This window comes from Felis catus, chromosome C2, assembly GCF_018350175.1.
Source record: "Felis catus isolate Fca126 chromosome C2, F.catus_Fca126_mat1.0, whole genome shotgun sequence".
NCBI lineage: Eukaryota > Metazoa > Chordata > Mammalia > Carnivora > Felidae > Felis > Felis catus.
The window spans coordinates 104,902,364-104,923,748 of NC_058376.1; the positions used below are offsets into that span (position 1 = coordinate 104,902,364).

General features: G+C 40.4%; 1 protein-coding gene across 6 annotated transcripts in view; it reads right to left on the reverse strand.

The window, feature by feature from the left end:
- Window positions 1–21,385, reverse strand: part of LOC101094201 (schwannomin-interacting protein 1) — a 579,710-nt gene that overhangs the window by 40,069 nt on the left and 518,256 nt on the right. The window contains exon 1 of one of the 6 annotated variants that reach the window (XM_011286087.3): window positions 12,739–13,020. The exons of 4 other annotated variants lie outside the window; for them this stretch is intronic. In XM_011286087.3, coding sequence (XP_011284389.1) covers window positions 12,739–12,768 — 30 coding nt within the window. In that variant the 5' untranslated portion in view covers window positions 12,769–13,020. Of the gene's footprint in view, window positions 1–943; window positions 1,314–12,738; window positions 13,021–21,385 lie in introns of those variants that run through there. One more of the 6 variants, XM_011286086.4, reaches the window with a different exon arrangement.

Sequence of the window (21,385 nt, forward strand, 5' to 3'; positions counted from 1 at the left end):
GAAGTATCATGAGAGAACTTTCTGTATCTTAGAAAGTTATATCTATATAACTATATATATCTATATAACTTAGAAAGTTATATCTATATCTATATCTCTGGGGGAAGAAAAGTTAATGGCACATTTGATGAAATTAAAGATTGAGCAGCAAGTTTTGCTGTTCTAGAAGGCTATACTAATATTTACCTCTGAAGGAAAAGAGGTCTTACTTTCCAGATCCCCAATGGAAGGACCCTAATTCTTCATACTGTGCTGTGTCGTGACCCTACACTTGACTTGTGGACAATAATGAGGGGGAAGGACATACTATATGTTCAGCCTTCTGTGGACAGACAAGCATATACTTGTAGTTTAATTTCATGACCTCACCCATATAACTAAAGCTATTTTTACTTAGGCCTGTTATTACCAGACAATTGCCAGATAAAACATTCCAAAAATATATTTACTGCCTTTCAAAACAAAAGGTTAGCAAAGTATTAGCGGATACTATATGAATTTTTCAAAACCCCACGCTTCTCTTAGTAAAACTATATTTTTCATTGTTAAAAAAGTCAAACTTAGAAAGATAGGTTAAACATTCTAGTAATTATTTACTGCAAGTAAACTATCAACATACATCAAAAATTTTAAAAGTGATTCTTTTACATAAATAAGACGACCTAGCAACTAAATGCATGATAGAATTTTTTCAACTTCAGAGTAACATGTGCATTCCAGTTACTGTTTATGAATTAATGAATATTAATGAACACAAGCTGGGAAAGGCAGAAAGAAGCACCCTCCCAATGTAATGCATCCACTTCTGTGCATTTAGCTTTCCTGAATATATTACGGCAATGGCCACTGAGTGTGGAATTTGGCCACTCCTCAAGGGTGATCTTTCTCCCAGTTAGAAAAATGGCCTGATTGTTTACAAACAAAAGAGCTCTCCCCCCCTTACCTTTTTATAATTCCCCTCCATATCCAATGGGGATTCTTGACTGATGATGTCATCCACTCCATCACTGTCCAAATTCATCCTTTAACTCTTTAGAATTTCACTTAAGAAATAACCTCCCATGAATTCTGATAGGCTGATGTGCCAAGTGCCCAGTACCCTGGTTACTGCTCATGCTGACATGGAGGGCCAGCTAAGAGTCTGCGCTTGGCTGTGCGTGTCCTTGCCCCTGCTCTGTCCCAGAGACACCGCCCTGCCGGCCTCCCTGGTCTGTCCTGAGCTCTGGCACAGGGGCAGCTGCTATTTCTGAGGCTCACTCTGCCTTGACACTCAGCTTGTGGAGTGCCCAGCCTTCCCCACCATTCACTGTCACCTTCCCCTGAATGATCCCGCCCGGATTCCTCTCCACAGCACGATGCTTACTCCCAGTCAAGGAAAAGCCGCTTCAACTCCCCAGTTCAGGGCTGAGTGTGGACGGCAGCCCTGAGAGGAAACCAGCAACCTTATTCTGAACCAGGGTAGTGTGTGGGATAAAAATAGATGCAAAAACCCCAGACTCCCAGACCTCAGTAGTGAGTTAAAAGCCGGGTATCCTGTGACAAAATGAAAACAGTATAATTTAAAGGCTAACCTGTAGGACAGATGTCTGCTTCCCACCCCCACCACCCCCCTTTTTCCTAGAGCCAAGCATTTCTTAAAATCAGATCTAAAAATCTCATCTTCTGGTAGTAGCCCCAGCACAAGGATAAAATTTATTTCCAACTCAGAGAAGGACCCCTCTGCCTCAGAATCAGCGCTTTGTTCTATCAATATAGGCAAGAGAAAAAGATCCATCAACTTTTCTTTAAAATCCAGCCAGGGGCGGGCTTTTTTCACAAAAGAGAACGTTCCTTTCTGCTGCTCTCTTTACCCTTCTCCCATGGCTTTTGGTTTTTAACTGGCTTTACGCACAGAGATGGAAAAGGCCCACAGCTGGAGGATGTTTTGCTGCAAGAAGAGGACAAACGGAAGTGCACACACAAGCACATACTCATCATTATCCAATTACTACTACCATAAACTAAAAATATACCCACTATTTAAAAAAAAAAAAAAAGGTTACTGTTTGCAGGAGAAAGGGGCCAAAGAAGAATTCAAAGGCCGAGCCTCCGTTTAACAAACGATCTCACACTCTGACATGCTTGGACAGAAAGCAGCAACTGTCCTACTCAATACATTTGTCAATATGAATTCCTGACCAACCCCAGTGCTGTTAACAACAAAGTTCTAAAGCAAAAATGCCATGCAACATAAGCCTTCACATGCTCACTCTGAGTTGTCTATTTCTCTCCACGAGTTTTAAAAAAAATCAATTTGTGGAAGACTCGTGGCATAAACCTGTCTTAATGTAATTTACTGGAGCCCTATGCCTATACGGCAAACACCTTCCTGTGCAGTCCCTGATTCAAATCCAAATCCTGCCTTTATTCCCCCCTCATCTCCCTGACCCAGTTCCCGAGAGCACGACTTGCACATTTGCTGGACAGTACGATGACAAGTTGTATCTCATGAGCCACACCTGCATTTGGGCAGAGCTTCTCCCCAGTCGAGATCTACCCTGTCTTACTCTCCTCCAGACCCCAGGACCCTCACTCTGGACAAGGGTCCTACTATGTGCATACAAGAAACGCAGAACACCTTCCAGGCCTGGGAGGCAATGCTGGCCACCAAGTGCAGCCCCACTGTGGGTGTTCCCAACATTGCAGATTTCTCCAAACCTATGGCTCTGGGTAAAAATGCTCTACTTTCAAAGACCCTGGGTAGATTAAATCCTGCCAAAGGAGATTAGTTAAAGTGAAGGAAGCATGCATGCATCTTATTATATGACAGATATTAACACAGTAACAATAGCTGTCCTTTGTGGAGGGGTTGCTATGTGCTAGGCACTTTACACGTGTCTCTTACATATGTCTTTAATCCTCACAGTAAACCTCTGGAGTAGATATTATTATCAACTGCGTTTCATACCCGAGTGAGGTCAGGTATCTTGTCCGAGGCGTGACGGCTTGCCAATGGCCCAGGCCACAATTGAAACCTGGGCCCTCCGCTTCTAACTGGGTGTGCTATACCACCTTCTACTGGCTGCCTCAGTAAAAAACAACTGCACACAATAAAATAGGCGCAGCTTTTAAAAATTAGGGTTTAATACAGAGGATTCTGGTTGCACTCAATATCACGTACTGAAACGTTTTCTAAATCGCATATCTGAACACCCCCACATGGGTCACTGCTATCCCCTGATAATGAGACTTTCAAGAAATGAAATAAAAGCTCCCTCACTGATGGTCATGCCCTAACGTGCTGTATGGCGACTTTTCCTTTCTAGTTTACCATGGTGTTTTTAGCGCTACTGTGACTTCTTTCCAACAGCTGTTACGGTTTCAAGCCTTTTTCTAAGGGGGCGGGGATTTCTGTTTATTCATCTTGTTTTCCCCACAGCATCTAGACAACTCCTTACATATGTTAAGTGGACAGTGAAAGACTGTTGAATAAATACATGAAGAGAGGAGAAATGTATGTATTACTTAAAATATTTCCTCTAGGGGCACCTGGGTGGCTCAGTTGGTTAAGCGTTCAGGAGTTGGAGCCCCGTGTTGGGCTCTGTGCTGACAGCTGGACAGCAATCTGGAGCCTGCTTCAGATTCTGTGCCTCCTTCTTTCTCTCCGCCCCTCTCCTGCTCACACTCTGTTTCTCTCTCTCTCAAGAATAAACATTAAAAAAAAATTTTTTTTTAAATGTTTCCTCTAAATGCCCCACAGTAGGAAACATTAACAGTTCCTATTAGTGCTTTTCAACTGAAATCTTCTGTGGAAATCACACATGTTCAAAAGATAAAAGTAGGTCTTGTTGGATTGAAAGACAGGGACTACCACAAATTTCAGGAATTTCAATCTCTTGCCTAGGTTAGTTAGCATCCCAGTCCACTTAGCTGAGTTAACAGGGGGAGCCTGCCTGGGTGGCTCAGTTGGTTAAACATCTGACTCTTGATTCTGGCTCAGGTCATGATCTCATGGTTTTGAGACTGAGTCCTGCATCTGGCTCTGCCCTGGGTGTGGAGCCTGCTTAAGATTGTCTCTCTCCATCTCCCTTCGCCCCTCCCATGCACATGCCACCCCCATCAAAAAAAAAAAAAAAAAAAAAGTTAACATGGATGAAATTATAAAAACCTAGAGGGCACCTGGGTAGCTCAGTTGGTTTAGCATATGACTTCAGCTCAGGTCATGACCTCATGATTTGTGAGTTCAAGCCCCGCATCGTGCTCAATGCTTGTCAGTGCAGAGCCTGCTTTAGATGATCTGTCCTCTTCTCTCTCTGCCCGACCCCTGCTCTCTCTCTCAAAAATAAATCAACATTGAAAACATTAAAATTTACAAGACTGAGCAAAATACATAAAACTATAAGCCTAATTACTAATATCTTTTTATTTTAATTTTAACCGGTGGGTTTATACATTTAGTTAAAATGACTAAACTCTCACCATTAACTATCTATATTCAAATTAATATATATACACTAATATACTGACCACATAGATACATATACATGTATACATACATACTGTTACCGTACCATCTTTTGGAGAAGGCCACCTCAAAATCCAAGATGGAAATTTCCCAGCCAAACAACAGTAACAAGTATGAAAGACCACTCCCTCTCCCTAACCCCTATACCTCTTCTTGTCATAAGTAGTTCTCTAATAAGCACTACATAGAGAAAAGTGATAGAACATCTCCCCTGAAACATGGATGCAAGAGCTTGGTGGGCCCCACTTGTGAATTTACTTTGCACCCCCTCCTCAAGGAGTGCTCAGCACATAGGTTCACAACTTAGACCCTTTCCAGAAGAAGCTGTACCCCCACTATCTGAATGGCTTGGGTCATCTTGAATATAAGGTATTTTCCTACCATGGGGTCTGATCTTTGGTGTTTTTGAGAGTTTTGCTACTCAACGTGTGTCCTTCTGACGACAGCATTTGCATCACCTGGGAGCTGACTGGAAATGCAAGCTCTCAGATCCCACCCCAGACTTACTGAAACCAGAAGTTTCATTTTTAAGAGTCTAGGAATTTTGAATGCACCTTCGATTTCAGAAGCCCAGCTTCAGACCTCGAAAACAATTCTTTATAAGCTATTATCTATTTCAGACCATATTGCCAGACATGGTGGCAAGACCCTGACTTTAGATGCTTGGGATCAAACTGTAATTAATTTTACTTCCAAGAGGTCCAAATGAGTAGAGGAAAGGAAAGACCAAAACAAAAGACCACCTTGGAAGATTTGAGCTGAATATAATGTTTGGTGGTTCTATAGTAGCTATGCAAACAAAAGGATAATAGCCCCCAGCATCCTTCCCACAGATAATTTCCTCTGGTTCTTTCCTCTAATGCTGACCTCTCTAAAATGAACTGTGCTGACATAACATAGGCCCAGATGCTACTAATATTTTCCTTTAAAAAGTGTACACACAGCTACTTATAATCCCTGAGCTTGAAAGGGTCTCTTCTCACCCAATGCCCTGAAATTCAAGGACTAGAACTTGAAGTTTCCTGTCAAGCCACATCTGAACTGGTCACGTGGGCTAATGCTTTTAAATGATCATTATCGGCCAGTGGTGGAAATGATCGATTCTGAAAACACTGACCACATTACTGGGAAATCACTCACGTGCTGTCAAAAGATTTTCCTATTCATAGATGGAAACTCTAGTTCATCCTGATTAACCCTTCAGCATCCCACTGCATTCTCTTCCACCTTAAAATCCAAACTCCATTGCTATACAAACTGATGCCTAATTTATCATCTCTTTGCAAATTAACTATTTTTTTCTTCTGTGCAAAGTTCATCTAAATTTGCTTTGCTTTCCATTAAGGTATTCTGATAGCTAGATAAGCTATAAAAATATGCAGGCAATTTTTAAATGGACTTTTTAGTGCGGGTTAAAAAAATTAAAATGACAGCATTGGGAGTGGGGTGGAGGAGGTGAATGTGTTGGCAGAGTGTCAGGCGTTTACCCATATCTGAAAGACTGAGGGCCACAGACATAAATCTCCCTGCTCAACTGAAAACCTGAGCACAAGAAACTCAACTGCACTCACTTTGATGGCCACTGCACGTTTCCAAGGAGGACCAGGACAATGCCCTCTTTTCTCCGTGTTCTTAGCATTTTTACCCCATTAATGGCTCTCTCTTAGGTTAACTGTCACAGGCCACTCTGATGTTTCCCTCTGAATTCAAGTAGTTGTGTCAAAGTACTTACTATTTCAGGAAGTTTGATAGTTTCTGATGCTTCTATATACTGCACGGGGAATAGTAAGTATATCAGGATTTCAAATTTTCCCTTGGGATGGAGGATATAACTAAATAATAGGATATGGCTCTATTAATGTTGAATTTCTGCATGTGAAATTGTGATTAGTCACCCAAGATTATGTGTATTTGTGTGTGTGAGAGAATGTAGGGTCTCTACTCTCCAAAAATCATCCATGCACTGATATTTACCATAGAGACGTTCCCATTTCCTTCCCATCCTTCATTGCATCCCCTTTCCAAGAGAAAATACTAGATGTCCATCTTGAAATGTGTTGCATATTTATTTCTTAAAATTACTTGGTGTCTGAATCATGGTATTTGAAGCCCCAAGTGCTACTTTAAATAGGAATGATGTATTGTACTAAATTTCTATTTCAGATCAGGCCCATAATGAAACTCTGTTGAAATGACTTTTTTTTTTTTTTCTTCCATTTGGGCACTTATCACTGTGCTCCTTTTGTGGTAAAACTTATTAGATTTTCAGATATCTTGGCTAAAAACAAGTACAGATAAATTTATATCCAGAATTATTTTCTTAATTAAATTAAGGGGATATATATGTGACCCCATCCTCAGAAAAACACAACTATACATCAACCAGGCAAAATAATGCAGATGAAGTATTCTTCAACGCTATTAACTATGGGAAAATCTTTTTCCAATTAAAAAAAAGCTATAAACTTAAAAATTGTTTCATTGCACTTATTTTTAAAAGCCTGTATTAAATAATGCACTAAAATGCTTTGAAATTCCCCTTTCCATTAGGTCAATATATTTTTCTTCCTGGCTGTGGATGAAACCAGGCTTAAACTGGGTGGAATCTTAAATGAACTCAAATTTGATATCTTGTTTTCTCATTCACAGGAAGAAGGGATTGGGAAATGAGCCCTCACTTGGCCTGATGTCAACAGGGATAGAATATATTTCCTTTCCTTTGTTAACTATTAAATAACCCACTAGAATCCTGGCATGTTTACTACTTTCTCCAGCAAGAATTTAAAAAATATCTTGATGTACTACTTAAATTGATATACTCCCTAATTTTATCATTTGGAATCAATACAGGGCATCTTTTATCTTATGTGCTGGGTATGATACTTCAACTGGACTGAAATGTTTTGTCCAAGAAAAATTTCGTGTTTCAGGAGGCAGTAAAACTACTCCTCTATACGGTAAAAAGATTCACTGCAAAATTTGATACATTAAGAAAGGGGGCTTGGGGGATAAGTACTTGCCTCAACTGACCACACGTTATGTTGAAAAAGTGCTTGGGGAAAGACCATGAAGTTCACCTTGGGAAGATTTTGGGGGTGAAAGAGAAATAGGTAGATAGGTATCTTCTTAATGCATCATCTCTGGGGAGGCTGGGATGTCTGTCTCATTTATTTTATTCTTTGCACTACCTCCCCCCTTTTTGGCACGTGGGATGTTTGACACGCTGGCAACTGTTCGAGAGGTTCACAAGCCAGAGACTAGGGGTGCTGCGGTCAGCTTCGCCAACTCCCTGTTGCAATGCACAGATCTGAGCTTCTCTCTGGTATTAGCATGGGTAGTTCTCATCCTGGGGACTCAGTACAGCACCAAATGTGGAAAATGTAATTCAATCCAACAGACATTTATTGAACACGTATGCCACGTGTACAGTAGGGAATTAAAACAAGGTCCCGGGGCACCTGGGTGGCTCAGTTGGTTAAGCGGCTGACTCTTGATTTTGGCTCAGGTCATGATCTCACGATTCACAAGTTCAAGCCCCATGCTGGGCTCTGTGCTGACAGCTTGAGATTCTCCCGCTCTCTCTGCCCCTCTCCTTCTTATACTCTCTCTGCCTCCCTCAAAAATAAATAAATAAACTTAAAACAAATTTAAAAATGAAATAAAGTCCTTGTTTTCAAAAAGCCTGTTGCCTAATGGGGGAGACAGACTTGTATATCACTAGCTGTAAATGGGTTGGTTCTGTTAGAAGCAAAAACAAAGTGCCCTGAGAAGGAGACATTGTCAGTGGGGGAAGAGAGGGCGAAGCTTCCCAAAGGAGGTGGCATGGAAGCCTTGAAAGTTGCATCAACGTGCAGTAGGTAGAAGCAGGTGGTATGTGGGTGGGAGACATTCTGGGCTGAGGTACCGCAGCAAAGCACGAGTACTAATGGCAATATGGGGGCACGAGTGTAGCATTTAGAGGGAGGAGTGTTTCTGCCAGGGGTTCAGATCACAGTGAGGTCTTGAATGCCATGCAAAGGGGTCTGGAATTATCCTAAGGAAAACGAGGGAACATTAAAGATTTCTATTGTGCTTCCTCAAGACCAGGTGTGTGTTTGAAGAAGAGTCTCTTTATGTACCCGAGGGAGGAAAGAGATGAGAGTCATTCACACGCCATTTTCCTTTCTTTCTTTCAAGCCTTCATTCCCATAGTAGCTAAGAATGTGAGGGCGTGATCTATATCTGAGGTCGTAGGGAATTTAAGCAATGGGAAGAAAGGGATAAAAGCATGTCATTGTTTTTATATCCACACTAATTCCAAAAACCAACTGCAGGGAAAGAGAAGAAAATATTTAGGAGCTTTTAAGCAAAATGGACCCTTTGACCTAAACTTGTGCTTTCAAGTTAACAAAATTTCAAAGCTTCCTCTCAGAGACCATTTAGAAAAATCTGGCCTCTTGAAGGCTGCCAGGCCTGAAGCTGTGGGCAAGGTTCTTTCCTGAAGAGATTGGCTTCCTCCCAAGACTGGAAAATGGAGGTCGATAGCTCTATCTTTTAACACGGCTACAACTGAAAATGACAACACATGCCTCAGTAACCTCTTGGCGAATGTAAATCCTGTGAGGGGGAAGTACACGGAGATGATGACAATGTGAGAACCTTTAAAAACGAAACAACCATAAAAAATTCTGCCTGAGAATTGCTCTCTGAGCATCTGTCCTTGGGTTAACTTGTTCAAAGCACAGTGCGTCCAAACACTTCAAACAGAGGTTTTCAAGCTCGTGGTAGCAGTGAAACTCTTTTTCAAAATAATCCTCTATTTGAAAAAGCAATCAATCACTTCTACATCCATACATTGGCAACAAATAATTGGGAAATGAAGTGATACATGGTTTTCCTCGGCTGCTTTACAATTGTCACTGGGCCCCTGGTGTGCGTCAGAAGAAGATTGCTCTTAATTCATGGTAACTGACTTATTTATGCAGAAAGGTGGCCTCTGACAGGAACCTGCCAGCTCCCATTCCAGGATAATAACTAGGGAAAAATCCCATTTCATAGATGAGAAAACTAACAAGAAACAAAAGGATTATCTGACCCACAGACAATGAAAACAGTGCAGGTTAATGGTGTGTGTGGGGTGGGGGGAGGGAAGGGTGGATAGGGGAAGACAGAAAGTCATCCCAGTGGCTACCAAAATATAAGAAACCACGATGCCACAGTATGTTTACATGCCTTTTTTCTTAGTCAATTTTATATAGAGTAAGCATATCCATCCATATTACTTGAGGGTTTGTTCTAAGCACTGGGAAAACAGATGGATATAAATGTAAAAATCCCTGCCCTCATGGAGCTTACATAAAGTGAGGGAGACAGAAAATAGAGAACCATACAAAATATGAACTCTGATAGATGGTGATGAATGCCAAGTAAAAAAGTAAATTAGGGAATTGTAATAGAAACACTGGGATAGAACCGGGGAGTTGGAAATTGACACAGGAAGTCCAGAGAAGGCCTTCCCAAGAAGGTGACGTTTGAGCAAAGACCTGAAGAAAGTGAGAAAGCAGTTACTGACACAGGATGCCAAGGTGAACTGGAATTTCAGATACACAGAGAACGATTTTTTAGTATAAGAATGTTCCAAACACTGCAGATCACTTGCTAAATCTGGCAACCCTACCTGGAGGAAGCACACCCAGCAGAAGGGACAGCAAGTACAAGGCAAGGCTGGCACAGTGGGAGGGGAGTGAAAGGAAGGGACAATGTGGAGAGTCCAAGAGGAATCAGAGGCAAATTGATGCAAGGCCCAGAGGGCCACAGACCTGGGAGGATGTGGGGTTTACTGTGAGGAGGAGAATCTGAGATGACTGACATGCTTTGATTTAGGTTTTCATAGATCATTCTGGATACTGTGTTGAAAATAAGACTACTGTGGGGTGTGGACAAAGGTAAGAGCAGTTAGGAGGCCATTATGCTCTGAGGATGATGATAATAATAATAGTAATAATAATATACACCTAGACATATGCACCAAAATGTGGATGTAATTTTGGGGGAATGGCCCCTGAAGTTCCCCATTCATGGACTCTCCATTGAGAAACGCTGGTATACATTTGCGGGAAGAAAGGAATCAGTCCTACAAATAACTTAGTCTTACTCAGTAAAAATGCTACCCTAAGGAACTTGCTTTAGTCGCTGCGTTTTTATCCTTAAAAACAAATAAAGAATCTACTCCTGAAATCATTATAGCACTATATGCTAACCAACTTGGATGCAAATTAGAAAATAAAAAAATAAATTAAAAAGATAAAAACAAATAAATAAGCTTTCATCCAAAAAGGGGCAGGTTTCTGAAAAACATCCTACTGTTGGTATTATCAGTGACTATGACAATCAAGCTAAGGACTTAGAGAACCTGTCTTTTCTGAATCCAATCACATGTGGTGCCAGGTGGGTTCTAAAACTAAGATTTCCAAGTGGATCGAGACTTGGCTTCACGGTTAATGTTTTCATTTTTACTGACTTACGCATAAAGGGAGGGTGTTTCAAAAGAACATACACATGAAGGTGGTTCTACTCCAAAACCCCATGAAGATGCAGAATCTACTATTATTATCTGACTAATACACATACACTTACTTTTATTATGAAAATAAGCAATAAATACTTCAAAACTATTAAACACACAATGACAGTGTTACATGTCATAGTTCAAGTAAAATAAAATCAATTTGTCTTCTTTCAGGAGCAGTTGGCTAACAAAATCCTTTCTCTTCAGGTGAAACTGCTGATAGTTGACCAATTTTTGACCTATAAAACCAGGGATCAACTGAATGAAAAGGTATAGGGAATACTCTTATAGTAGCTTGCCTTTCAAAAATTAAATTATATAGCTTCTCTGAAAAGAGAGAAGAAAAATGATTTTAATTATGATAGTAATTTAGTCACCTGGAGCCATGCCATAAGTAGGTTAGGCTCTCCATGGATGTTTGACATTCTCCATTCCCAAACTCGGTATTGTGTCTAAGTGAAGTTTTGGCTGTTTCCTCAGCATCTTCCCTTGCACCTGGGAAGAATTCCTGTTAAGCGCATATCTCGATATTTAGGGTCTGTGACTTAAATGTACTATGCAATGAAAATACAATAAAACAAGCCCATAATTACACAATTCTAATTATTAAGCAGAGAAAAAGGTGTATGAATATATTGTATAGGCACACTTTGCTGAGAAACCACCGGCTTGAGGCTTGTGAAACGTACGAGTCTGCCTGCATACATTTACCTGTGGGAAATCTGACCTAATGAGAAACACCTGCTTGTCTCAGGTAACCTACCTCACACAAGGAAGAGGCATTGTTAAGTTAAAGAATTGGTCTCTTAGAGCTTCTGAACTCGGTCAGTTGGGTAATACCCCAACATTAACTATCCTGGACTTGGATTAGCCATGCCTGCTGCTGCAAAGAGCAGTCACTCTGAGAACATTCTCGTTGTCTGCTTACAAGGAAGACACTTTCAATGCTGCCTCGACAGGCCAAGTTGCAGGGAAGGAGTTATTAACACTCTAGGACTGGTCTTCTGAAATTGTCTAAGTGTTTAATTCAAAACTTCACGTAGCAAGTTAGCACAAAGGTGAATATGTAATCCTGAAAAATTTTCTCTGTGGAGTTTTTTATGCATGTCGGCACCTTAATTCTTATTTACTAGCCATTTAAAATAACATGCATGTAAAAATAAGTTTGGAAAGACATAACAAGTGCAACTTTAAACATCAAGTGCATGCTGGCTGATTTTTGAAAATTTCTCAGATCATCAATTACTACTTCGTATTTATATAATTTCCTTAAAGACAATCCTAAAAACTGGATGCAAAGCAATTCACATCCTATGCAATGAGCAAAAACCGTATTTTGCAATGTTACCCTAGTGAACTGTGACCAGCTTTTCTCTCTGTGAAGCCCCTTAAATTCAATTACAGTTTACAGCAGTTCCTCTTCTTTGCACAGACATAGAGAATGTGCAAAGCACAGATCACCTCAGTGGATTTCACAATATGCTTTAAAGGCCAAGGAAGCACTGTTTTCTGCCCCATTACTCCCCAGAAAACCTAATTACAATTCAGATACTGTATGCGATGAAGGCCAGGAGTGGGGAATGGCAAAATCCCTTGAAAATCCGGAAAGAGGCAACCTGCTGCTTTGGAAGAGGAAGGCCTCCTCTCCCAAAGGATTCCGGCCTCGCAACCAGGCTTTAAATCTTACCTGATACGAACAGTTCTCCTGATGTACCATCTCAGTGCATCCTAGGGCACAGACCCCAAAGCAGGACTGCTCAGCGAGGCTGCCGAGGCAAAGCGCGGAGCATCCACTGGCGGAGAGAACGCCCTGGGAAGGCAGGGGCTCCCCGCAGATTAAAATGGATGCTGTTTCGCTGATCAACCTGCGCAGTGGCACTGCCTGTGCCGGGAAGCGCGCAGCGAGCCGAGCCGCTCTCCTCGGAAACCAGCAGTCAGGCTCACAAACATGGAGCTAGGACTGGGCTGGGGGAGGGGGCGCGCTCATCGCTGGCACAATCAGCCAATTATATTATAGGCACAAAGAAAAGGATCAGTCTGGGGCTGGTGTGACCTTCTGGTGCTTTATGAAGGCAGTTAACTGATGTGGAAACATTCTAGTCCTCATTAAAGGGAAAAAGGCCAGCGAGGGAGAGGGAGAGAGACAGACACAAATCAATGTTGCAGTTGAACATTTCTAACCTCCGGCATCATCCTTCCAGCCCTCGGATGCTGCTTGCGTGGTGCTATGAAAAAGAGGCCTTAAGGATTATTTCGGAACTTTTAACATGCAAAGGGGAAAACAATCCATTCTGCATATTGACACTGAAGGGATGTTTTCTGTGTTGAGTTTTTGAAAGTGTTTGTCAACTTTAGAACTAAAAGGAGGGTCTTCACTCATTTAAAAAATGGCATTTTGTAATTCTGTTGATTCCCCACTTCTTACTGGCTCTTAGCTGCTTTTTAAGTCAAACAGAAATCGAATGAAATATTTATTTCTAAAAAAAAATTTTAGGGAGAGGGCTGATTCAAGTATCAAAGTCACTATAATTCATTCATTTTGTGAAAATGAAACTAAACTATATAATCCAATGCCGTGACTTGAATATATAGATATCCCCAATACAGGACATATGATCCTAGAAACAGGCCATTCTACCTAAGAGGCCGTAATGGAAAGAATCCTGGACTTGCAGATAGTACTCAGAGGAAATACATGTTTCTGGGGGAAAAAAAGGGAAACAATTTCTGAAGTACGTCAGGGTCATCCTGGGATTTTAGGATATGTAAAAAGAAACAACCAGGCCTGTAAATTCTTGAAGCTAATTTAATTACAGAAAATTAAGAAAGTAAACAATAAAATAAAATTTCCTTATCTATATTATTCAGCTGCCATATGCAATCTGTTTTGTTGTTTCTTAATGACATGGCCCCGACCACATAAATGGTACTCTATAAAACCTTCACTGAATTTAAACCAGCAAATTAAAAAAAAATTCAATAGGGTTATTATTCGTAAGCATTACCTATCTACCTCCTCAAAAACTCTTACTAGTAACCATGCAGTTTTGATTATGTTACTGACAGAGAAAAACAAGTACTTTTTGCCTGAGGAATGAAATCAACATGTTTGACAAGTTTTCACCTCAATCCCTGTCTTAAGGAAGGGTAGGAATGTGTGTTAGGAATATATGGTGATATATTTATAATTTTGTAACAGTGCCTCTGTTGTTTGGGAAGAGAAAAAAAACGTTTTTTAAAATAAATATTCTTAATTTTTGCTACTTGAGATTCACATAGGAGAAAAGTTTGCTACCTGAGTTCAACTCCAGTGAAACACTCACATGCATGGCTTCAGCATCCTACTTAGGGGAATGAGAAGGCAGCAGGGAAGGCCCAAGTGATGATCTCACAGGTTTGCATTTCAGCACAGGGCTCACTGGGTTCCAATGAACCCAGTACTCTGGATACTCTGGTACTCTGGAGAGGTGCCCTGCAGAAGGTCACAGCCCTTCTCTGTAGAATATGGGAGAAAGACAGGCCATGTGACATGGGCAGGATTCTTTAGACCTGTTCATTGGCAGGTGGCACAACGAAAGGTTGATGAATGAAGCAGAAGCCTGAGCTAGATCATGAGTCTTCTTAAATGTAGGATGAAGAAAAGAGAATAGAAACTTTTCAGGGAAAGGAAACAATATTCAGTACATCCTCATCCCAAACTCTGTCCTTCTACTGAGCCAGGACAGAGACAGAGATGTCTGTGAGGAGCACCTTACTATATAATTACCTAGATGAAGGTTCTGGAAGCCTACGTATGTGCAAGGAAAAGTAGGCCATAGTGAAAAGTTCCTTTTGCAAGGTAGCAAATAAGATGAAATGGAAATCCTATACCTAATATAGAAGGCATACCCCAACTTTCCAAGACAGAACAGCTTTAACTTCAAAGGCTGTTAACACTTTACTGAAGTTACTACACGGACAATCTATGACCTAAAGACTCAGGAACATGCTTTCAAGCTGTACAAGGCCCAAAAAGCCACTTCCTGGACTCTGTTCTCTTCTGAAAACTAAAGGCTCTGGGATAGATTACATAAGCTCCTGAAGACATTTATCATGTGTTGTTTAAAAAAAAAAAAAAAAGCCTAAACATGATCCCACTCTTCACAGTTGCTGTTCCATAAATAGTGGAAGTGACTCAGAGGTGGCTCTGGGGAGAACAAATTTCTGACAATTGTATCTCAAATCCTGTCAAAAAAACCCTCTCAAGTGATATAAACAAGATTAAAAAAAAAGTAATATATCAAGGCAGCTTCCCTTTATAGTCATTCATTGGAGAGGACTCTGTGTTACAATTTAAATTATGATTTGCTAGTACAAAAAACTTTAAACAGAAACCAGCTGTTCCAAGAACATTTAAGCTAGAATAACTTACCAAACTACAGTAACATTTGTTATTTTTGGATCAAAAAATATTTGTGAACTGTTTAAGTATGGTCTATGTAGCAGAGAGATTCTTTTTTCTTCTTAGGTCTTTACAACTTTCCTTCCCATAAAAAGTATTGGTTTTCAGATTTGGACAGGACCTCATGAGATACACTGTTATTTTCCAGATATGGAAACTGAGGCCTAAGAAAGTTGTGACATGCCCAAAAATATAAATCCTCCTCCTCAAACAACAACAAGCCATCAAAGAGAAACAAACCTCCAGATTTTCTAGGTTCATATCTTGTGAATGTGTCCTTATTAAACAATGCTAAATGAAGGCCCACGAGATTTGGAGAAATAAACCCCTTTGGGCCAATGTAGGTTGGCCTTGAAATCAAAATCTATCATAATGGGGAATGCCTGGGTGGTTCAGTTGGTGAAGTAACTGACTCTTGATTTTGGCCCAGGTTGTAATCTCAGTTCATGAGTTCGAGCCCCAGTAGGGCTCCATGCTGACGGTGTGAAGCATGCTTGGGATTCTCTCTCTCTGCCTCTCCCCTGCTTGCATTATCTCTCTTTCGCTCTCTCTCTCTGAAAATGAATAAATAAACTTAAAAAAAGTCTATCATAAGGTAAAAGGTTGTAGTATGGCTCTACCTAAATTTGAATCAAAGGTATGTTTAAAAGGAGGAAAAATTAGAGTATTCCCTGACTGGGCTACTTTTCTGCCATTGAGCAAATTGTGGTGTCTATAAATCCAGAAAAGTATTTTTTCAATTCGGCAGTTACTAGCAACAGAATCAAAGAGATTTTTTTGGGTAGTAAATGTAGTGATAAAAAGTCACATCTACAGGTCATGGGAGCATACAGTTTCAAAAGCGAATTTCTGGGGTCAGGGACTGACTTGGAGGGGGGTATCAGGAATTTTCTGGCACAAGCTGTGTGATTTGATAAGGTCTTGGCTTACACAGGTGTGTACATTTGCCAAAACTCAGTGAATAATATATTTAAAATTTGTTCATTTCATTGTATGTGAAATTTATCTCAAAAGAACTTTAAAAATATGCTTAACAAATATTGAACTGTAGTTAATGATATGCAGGCTAAGTTTTTAGAGGGAGGCTTAGTGAAACTTTGAAATGCATCAAATAAATTAGAGGAATTGATGGCTAGGTAGAGGGATAGTTTGATGGAAAGCTGTGACAAAGCAAGTTTAGTAAAACATTAACTGTAGAATCTGGAAGGTGCATAAGCGGGTATTCACCTAAAAACTATCCAGTTGGAAAATGTTCATAATGAAATTTTAGGGAAAAAAATGAAGTTATGGAGGGTGGGGAAGATGAGAAAGGAAATCATTGTCTTAAGCACTGTCTTAAACTTTCAAGCTTTTCCTTAGGAATTTTGGGAAAGCAGGTGGACATTTTATAAAGCTTTCAGTTGCAATGGAAGGGGCAATGGAATTATGAGGCAAATCAATTCTGTCCACATCAGGGAGAACTGATGTTCTCCTGATGCTCTCCTGATGTTCTGTGTTCACCCAAAAAACACAATCGGCAACACCTGCGACAATGAACCTTAGAAAATGGCTTCATAGTTTACAAAGTACTTTCTCCAACATCTCCCTTGATTCTTACAACCTTGCAGTTGAAACAGATGGCTATTCTGTGCCGTGTAAAGACATGTTTCTGTCCTCAAGGAGATTGGTATGAGAAATAAGGCAGCATATAGATGGCTGCATATAACAACTGATGATTTAAGTGCCTTAAAAGAGATTTTGTGTTTGCTCACTTGGAATTCAGAGACGAAGAGAACTCTTAGCTAGGGTAAACCAGGAGACTGCAATAATCTTGTTGGTTTGGTTGTCCACTTCTTGAATACCTATCTTTTCTATTTGTAGACTAATGCAAGTTTACTTAGAACTTGGATTTTGGTTGGCTTATCCAGTGCTAATGTCCCCAGCATCTGAAATAATACCTGGCATATAAACAAGCTCTCATTTAATTCATTTATTCATTCATTTAAATATTTTAAATGAATATATAAATGATCATGACCTTCAGAAAGTCACCTCATTTATCTTGGAACTCCGTTTCCTCATCTATCAATGGAGGATGTTGATTCCTTGATTATTGGGTTGCTGACAGGATGAAATGAGAATAACATGTAAAATAGCTCTTAGGTACTGAGGAGAGGAGCAGAAATGGATTTTTCCCCCCTCTTAATTAAAGGCAATACAATAGCTCAAGAAAAAAAAAGAGACACCTAAAGGATGGAGATCATAGTGGGAATGGAAAAGAAGAGACAAAGGGATGCTTGCATGAGAACTGTGAAAAATGAACCGATGCATCCAGCCACTGATCTGACGTTGAAGTGAACAAGACAAGGAGTCATGAGGCTTTGAGACCAACCACTGGCTGGAGTAAAATTGGTGCTGTGCAAAGAAACAGGGAAGTCAGAAGGAGGAACAGATTCTGGGGGATTGGGCTGCAGTAATGAGTTCTTTTATTTTTCACCATGAAGTTCTGAGCTGAAGGTGCAGGAGGCAAGTGGGACTCAGGAGAGAAGTCAGGCAAACAGAATTTGGGATGTGTTTGCAGGGAGAGGATAGTTGAAGCTGCAGAAAATTAGATGAAGGGGGAGACTGCAGAGAAAGAACTAGTAAGAAACAAAGATGTCCCTGTGGTAAACACAATAATGACCTCCCAAAGTATTTATGTCCTAGTCTCCACCTGGGAAAGGGGAATTAAGGCTGATAATCAGCTAACCTTGAGATGGGAGATTATCCTGGTTATCTAGATGAGCTCAGTGTCACCACAAGGGTTCTTAAGGTAAAAGGAGGAGGCAGAAGAGGAAGGAACAGAGATGACAGTATGAGAAAGGCTTGGCCAGTGTTGTTGGCTTTGAGGACAGAGGAAGAGTTCACAAGTCAATGAGTGTGGGAGGCCTCTACAAGAGGAAAAGGCAACGAAACAGATTCTCCCCTACAGCCTCCAGAAGGAGGAGCATAGCCCTGCTGACACGTTGATTTTAGTCCAGTGAGACCACTTGCGAACTTCTGACCTCCAGAACTATAGGATAACTATTTGTATTGATGAAGTTGGGATAAATTTTTATAGCAGCAACCGAAAACTAATACAATAATCTTGGGTCAAAGCCCACATTTAGAGGGCAAGAGGAAAGGAAGGGAGTGTGGTCGACAGGGTGAGAGGAAAATGAAATCCAATGTAGTGAGGGGTCACCAGGGGATTTGCTGGCAGAGCTAAATTGCTTCAAGTACTTTTTTGAGGGAAGTGGAAAAGACTAGTAGGGTGGAAGGTAAATACCACCAAAAGCCATTAGTTCTGACTATTAGGAAGTCATCAGTTACTCTTGAGAGAATAATCTCAGTAGTAGTGTGTTGGGATAAAAGCCAGGTTATCAGTGGTTAAGAAGTTGAGGGACTGAGTAGAAAGCAGTTTGTAAGGAAGTTTGTTGGTGAATTACAGCACTAGGGCAGTAGCTTGAGTGTTAGTGGAACAGGGAGGTTTGGTTGTGGCTGATTTTTAAGACAGGGGAGACCTGAACATCTATGTGTTCAGCAGGGAAGGAGCTAGAGGGAAGGGAGAAATTGAAGACAATGGGTGAAAAATCATCCAAAGGGCCAGGTCCTGGAGTTGGACCAGGAGCACGTGATGGTTCTTCATTCAGCTGTGGACCTGAAGATATGATGAGCAAAGTTACGAAGCAGTGTTGAGTAAGGAGATGGAGAAAGATGCAGGAGCACAGGTTGGGGAGGTGGTTATCTTGGGGTCCTTAAAGGAGCAGCAGGTGGTTAAGACCTAAAAGGCAGGGAAGGCCAGAGTGGGATCAGAGAGTCTGGACCAATATGGTGGACAGCTTTTCCAAGAGATTTTGTAGAGGCTTTTGCTGTATCACTTGAGAATATTCAGTTAATGTTATAGAAGAACAAGAAAAACAAATGGGATGAATGAAACTTGTAAGAGGTGTTAAGGATAATGAGTATGTAGTAGTTTGTCAGACATGTGAAATGTGCAAGATGTTTAGATTTAGACAATGAGTAAGCAAGCAGACAGAGGCAGAATTCATCATATGTGTTAAGTGTCAGTGAGTAAGTAAGTATATGTAGCCTGGATGTGTCAGACATGGATCAAACACATGTGTGCAGGTCATAGAAAGGAATAGAAAGACTAAAGCAGCACCTAATATTCACAACACACTAAATAACCCGAGGCATTCAATATTCATTAGATTTACGCCGACTGTGCACTGGTGACTCCCATTCTGGCCCTATGTACCCTCTGCCTAAGAAATGCAAATATAATCCATAGCAGCTCATCAGAAGAGGGGGCAAGCTACAGAGGAAGCCAGAGGGACTTGCCCCTGTGTCTCTGATAAAGCAAGTTGCATGTCATTGGCAGATACCTCGGTCTAATTGGGCCTCCTTTCTGAAATCTCAACTCAGTTTCCTAACCTTATCATCAGTAGGGAAGGTGGCCATGGCAGAAAGCCTGGACACACAAATACTGTATAACCTAAGATTCAGGTAGTGCGGTCCTACACTATATTGTATGTATGTCAGCGCGGCCCCTTTTCCTTGCTTTCTGATATGCATTTTAAACTCATTCAATGAACTGTGATTTGAGCATGTTAATTTGGTCTGTGACTTCTGGGATAGAGCATCTGTAATGGACTTGAAGGCCCCTGTTGCAGCAAGGTCATTTTTCATATATAGAGAGAACGCTTGGTATCAGGATATTCCCACATGCCCTGGGGCCCAGAAATGAGAAGTAAGAGAAGGATAAAAATGAGATGGGTTATAATTTTTTTATCCTTAAACCATAAATAAGAAACTTATCTAAAAGTCTTACAAACCACTGTAAACTAATATACTCAGAAGTTTTGACTATTCTGACCCTGGATACCTTTATTTCAGGTATTAAAAAATACTTTGCTGAGCAAATTATTAATGTGAATCAAAGATTGTCACTTTTTCTTTTCTTCTTGAAGTATTAGAATCTGTTTTTAAAATGAAAACTGCTATGCAAGATAATAGAAGTGTTTTTAATCAACATAAAACTTCTAGTTCAAATTTATATTTACTTATCACATCCTTCATTGAGAACATGAGGCTTTGTTGTACATAGACATTTGAAAATAGAATTTATAGAAGTCATTTACAGTCTTATTCCAACTGTATTTTTACATTTATTTATTTTGTTGGATTGCACCACATCAAGAGAATCTGGTTTCACATAGATAAGTAGTCGGAAATGGCAGCAGTCCTTTTTAATAGCTTATGTTGCAATCTCTGATATTCTTCATTAAATATACCTAAACGCTTGAAAGCAAAATAACAAGAAATTTATTTCCAGATTGACCTACTGACAATATATAGCAATTGCTCACATTTCTCATAAGAGATAGACACGAAAAGGCAGAGTGTGCAAACTTCTCAGAGGTCATCTCTCTAGAACCAGACCTGCTCACCTGATGTATCTGCCATTCACCTGGCGCTGCATAATCTACCTATTAGGCTTGATGAGGGTATGTGCCCAACAGATATGCCTGACCCTAACCTGGCAGTGAACCGTGCTGGGCCCTTTAGGGATCTTAGATAATTTTTCCTTCTTGGAGATGCACAGGCATGACTTTTCAGTAAGACCAGTACAGAGGTACCACCCACATGGTCAATGACACATTCACAAGTACAGTTTTAAGGACTGTAAAAGACTATTTAACCCGGCAGGATAAATTAATATGTTAATGTAAAAAAAGGGGGTAGGGAGAAATACTTTGCATAGATATGAGGGAAGGAATCACTACATTTGGGCTGAAAGGTTATATTCTTCTTACTGTCACTTTACAGGACCACTTTTCTCTAAAAGCCCAAGGTCTCATAGACAATCTCATTTGTATCTATATTTGGAATT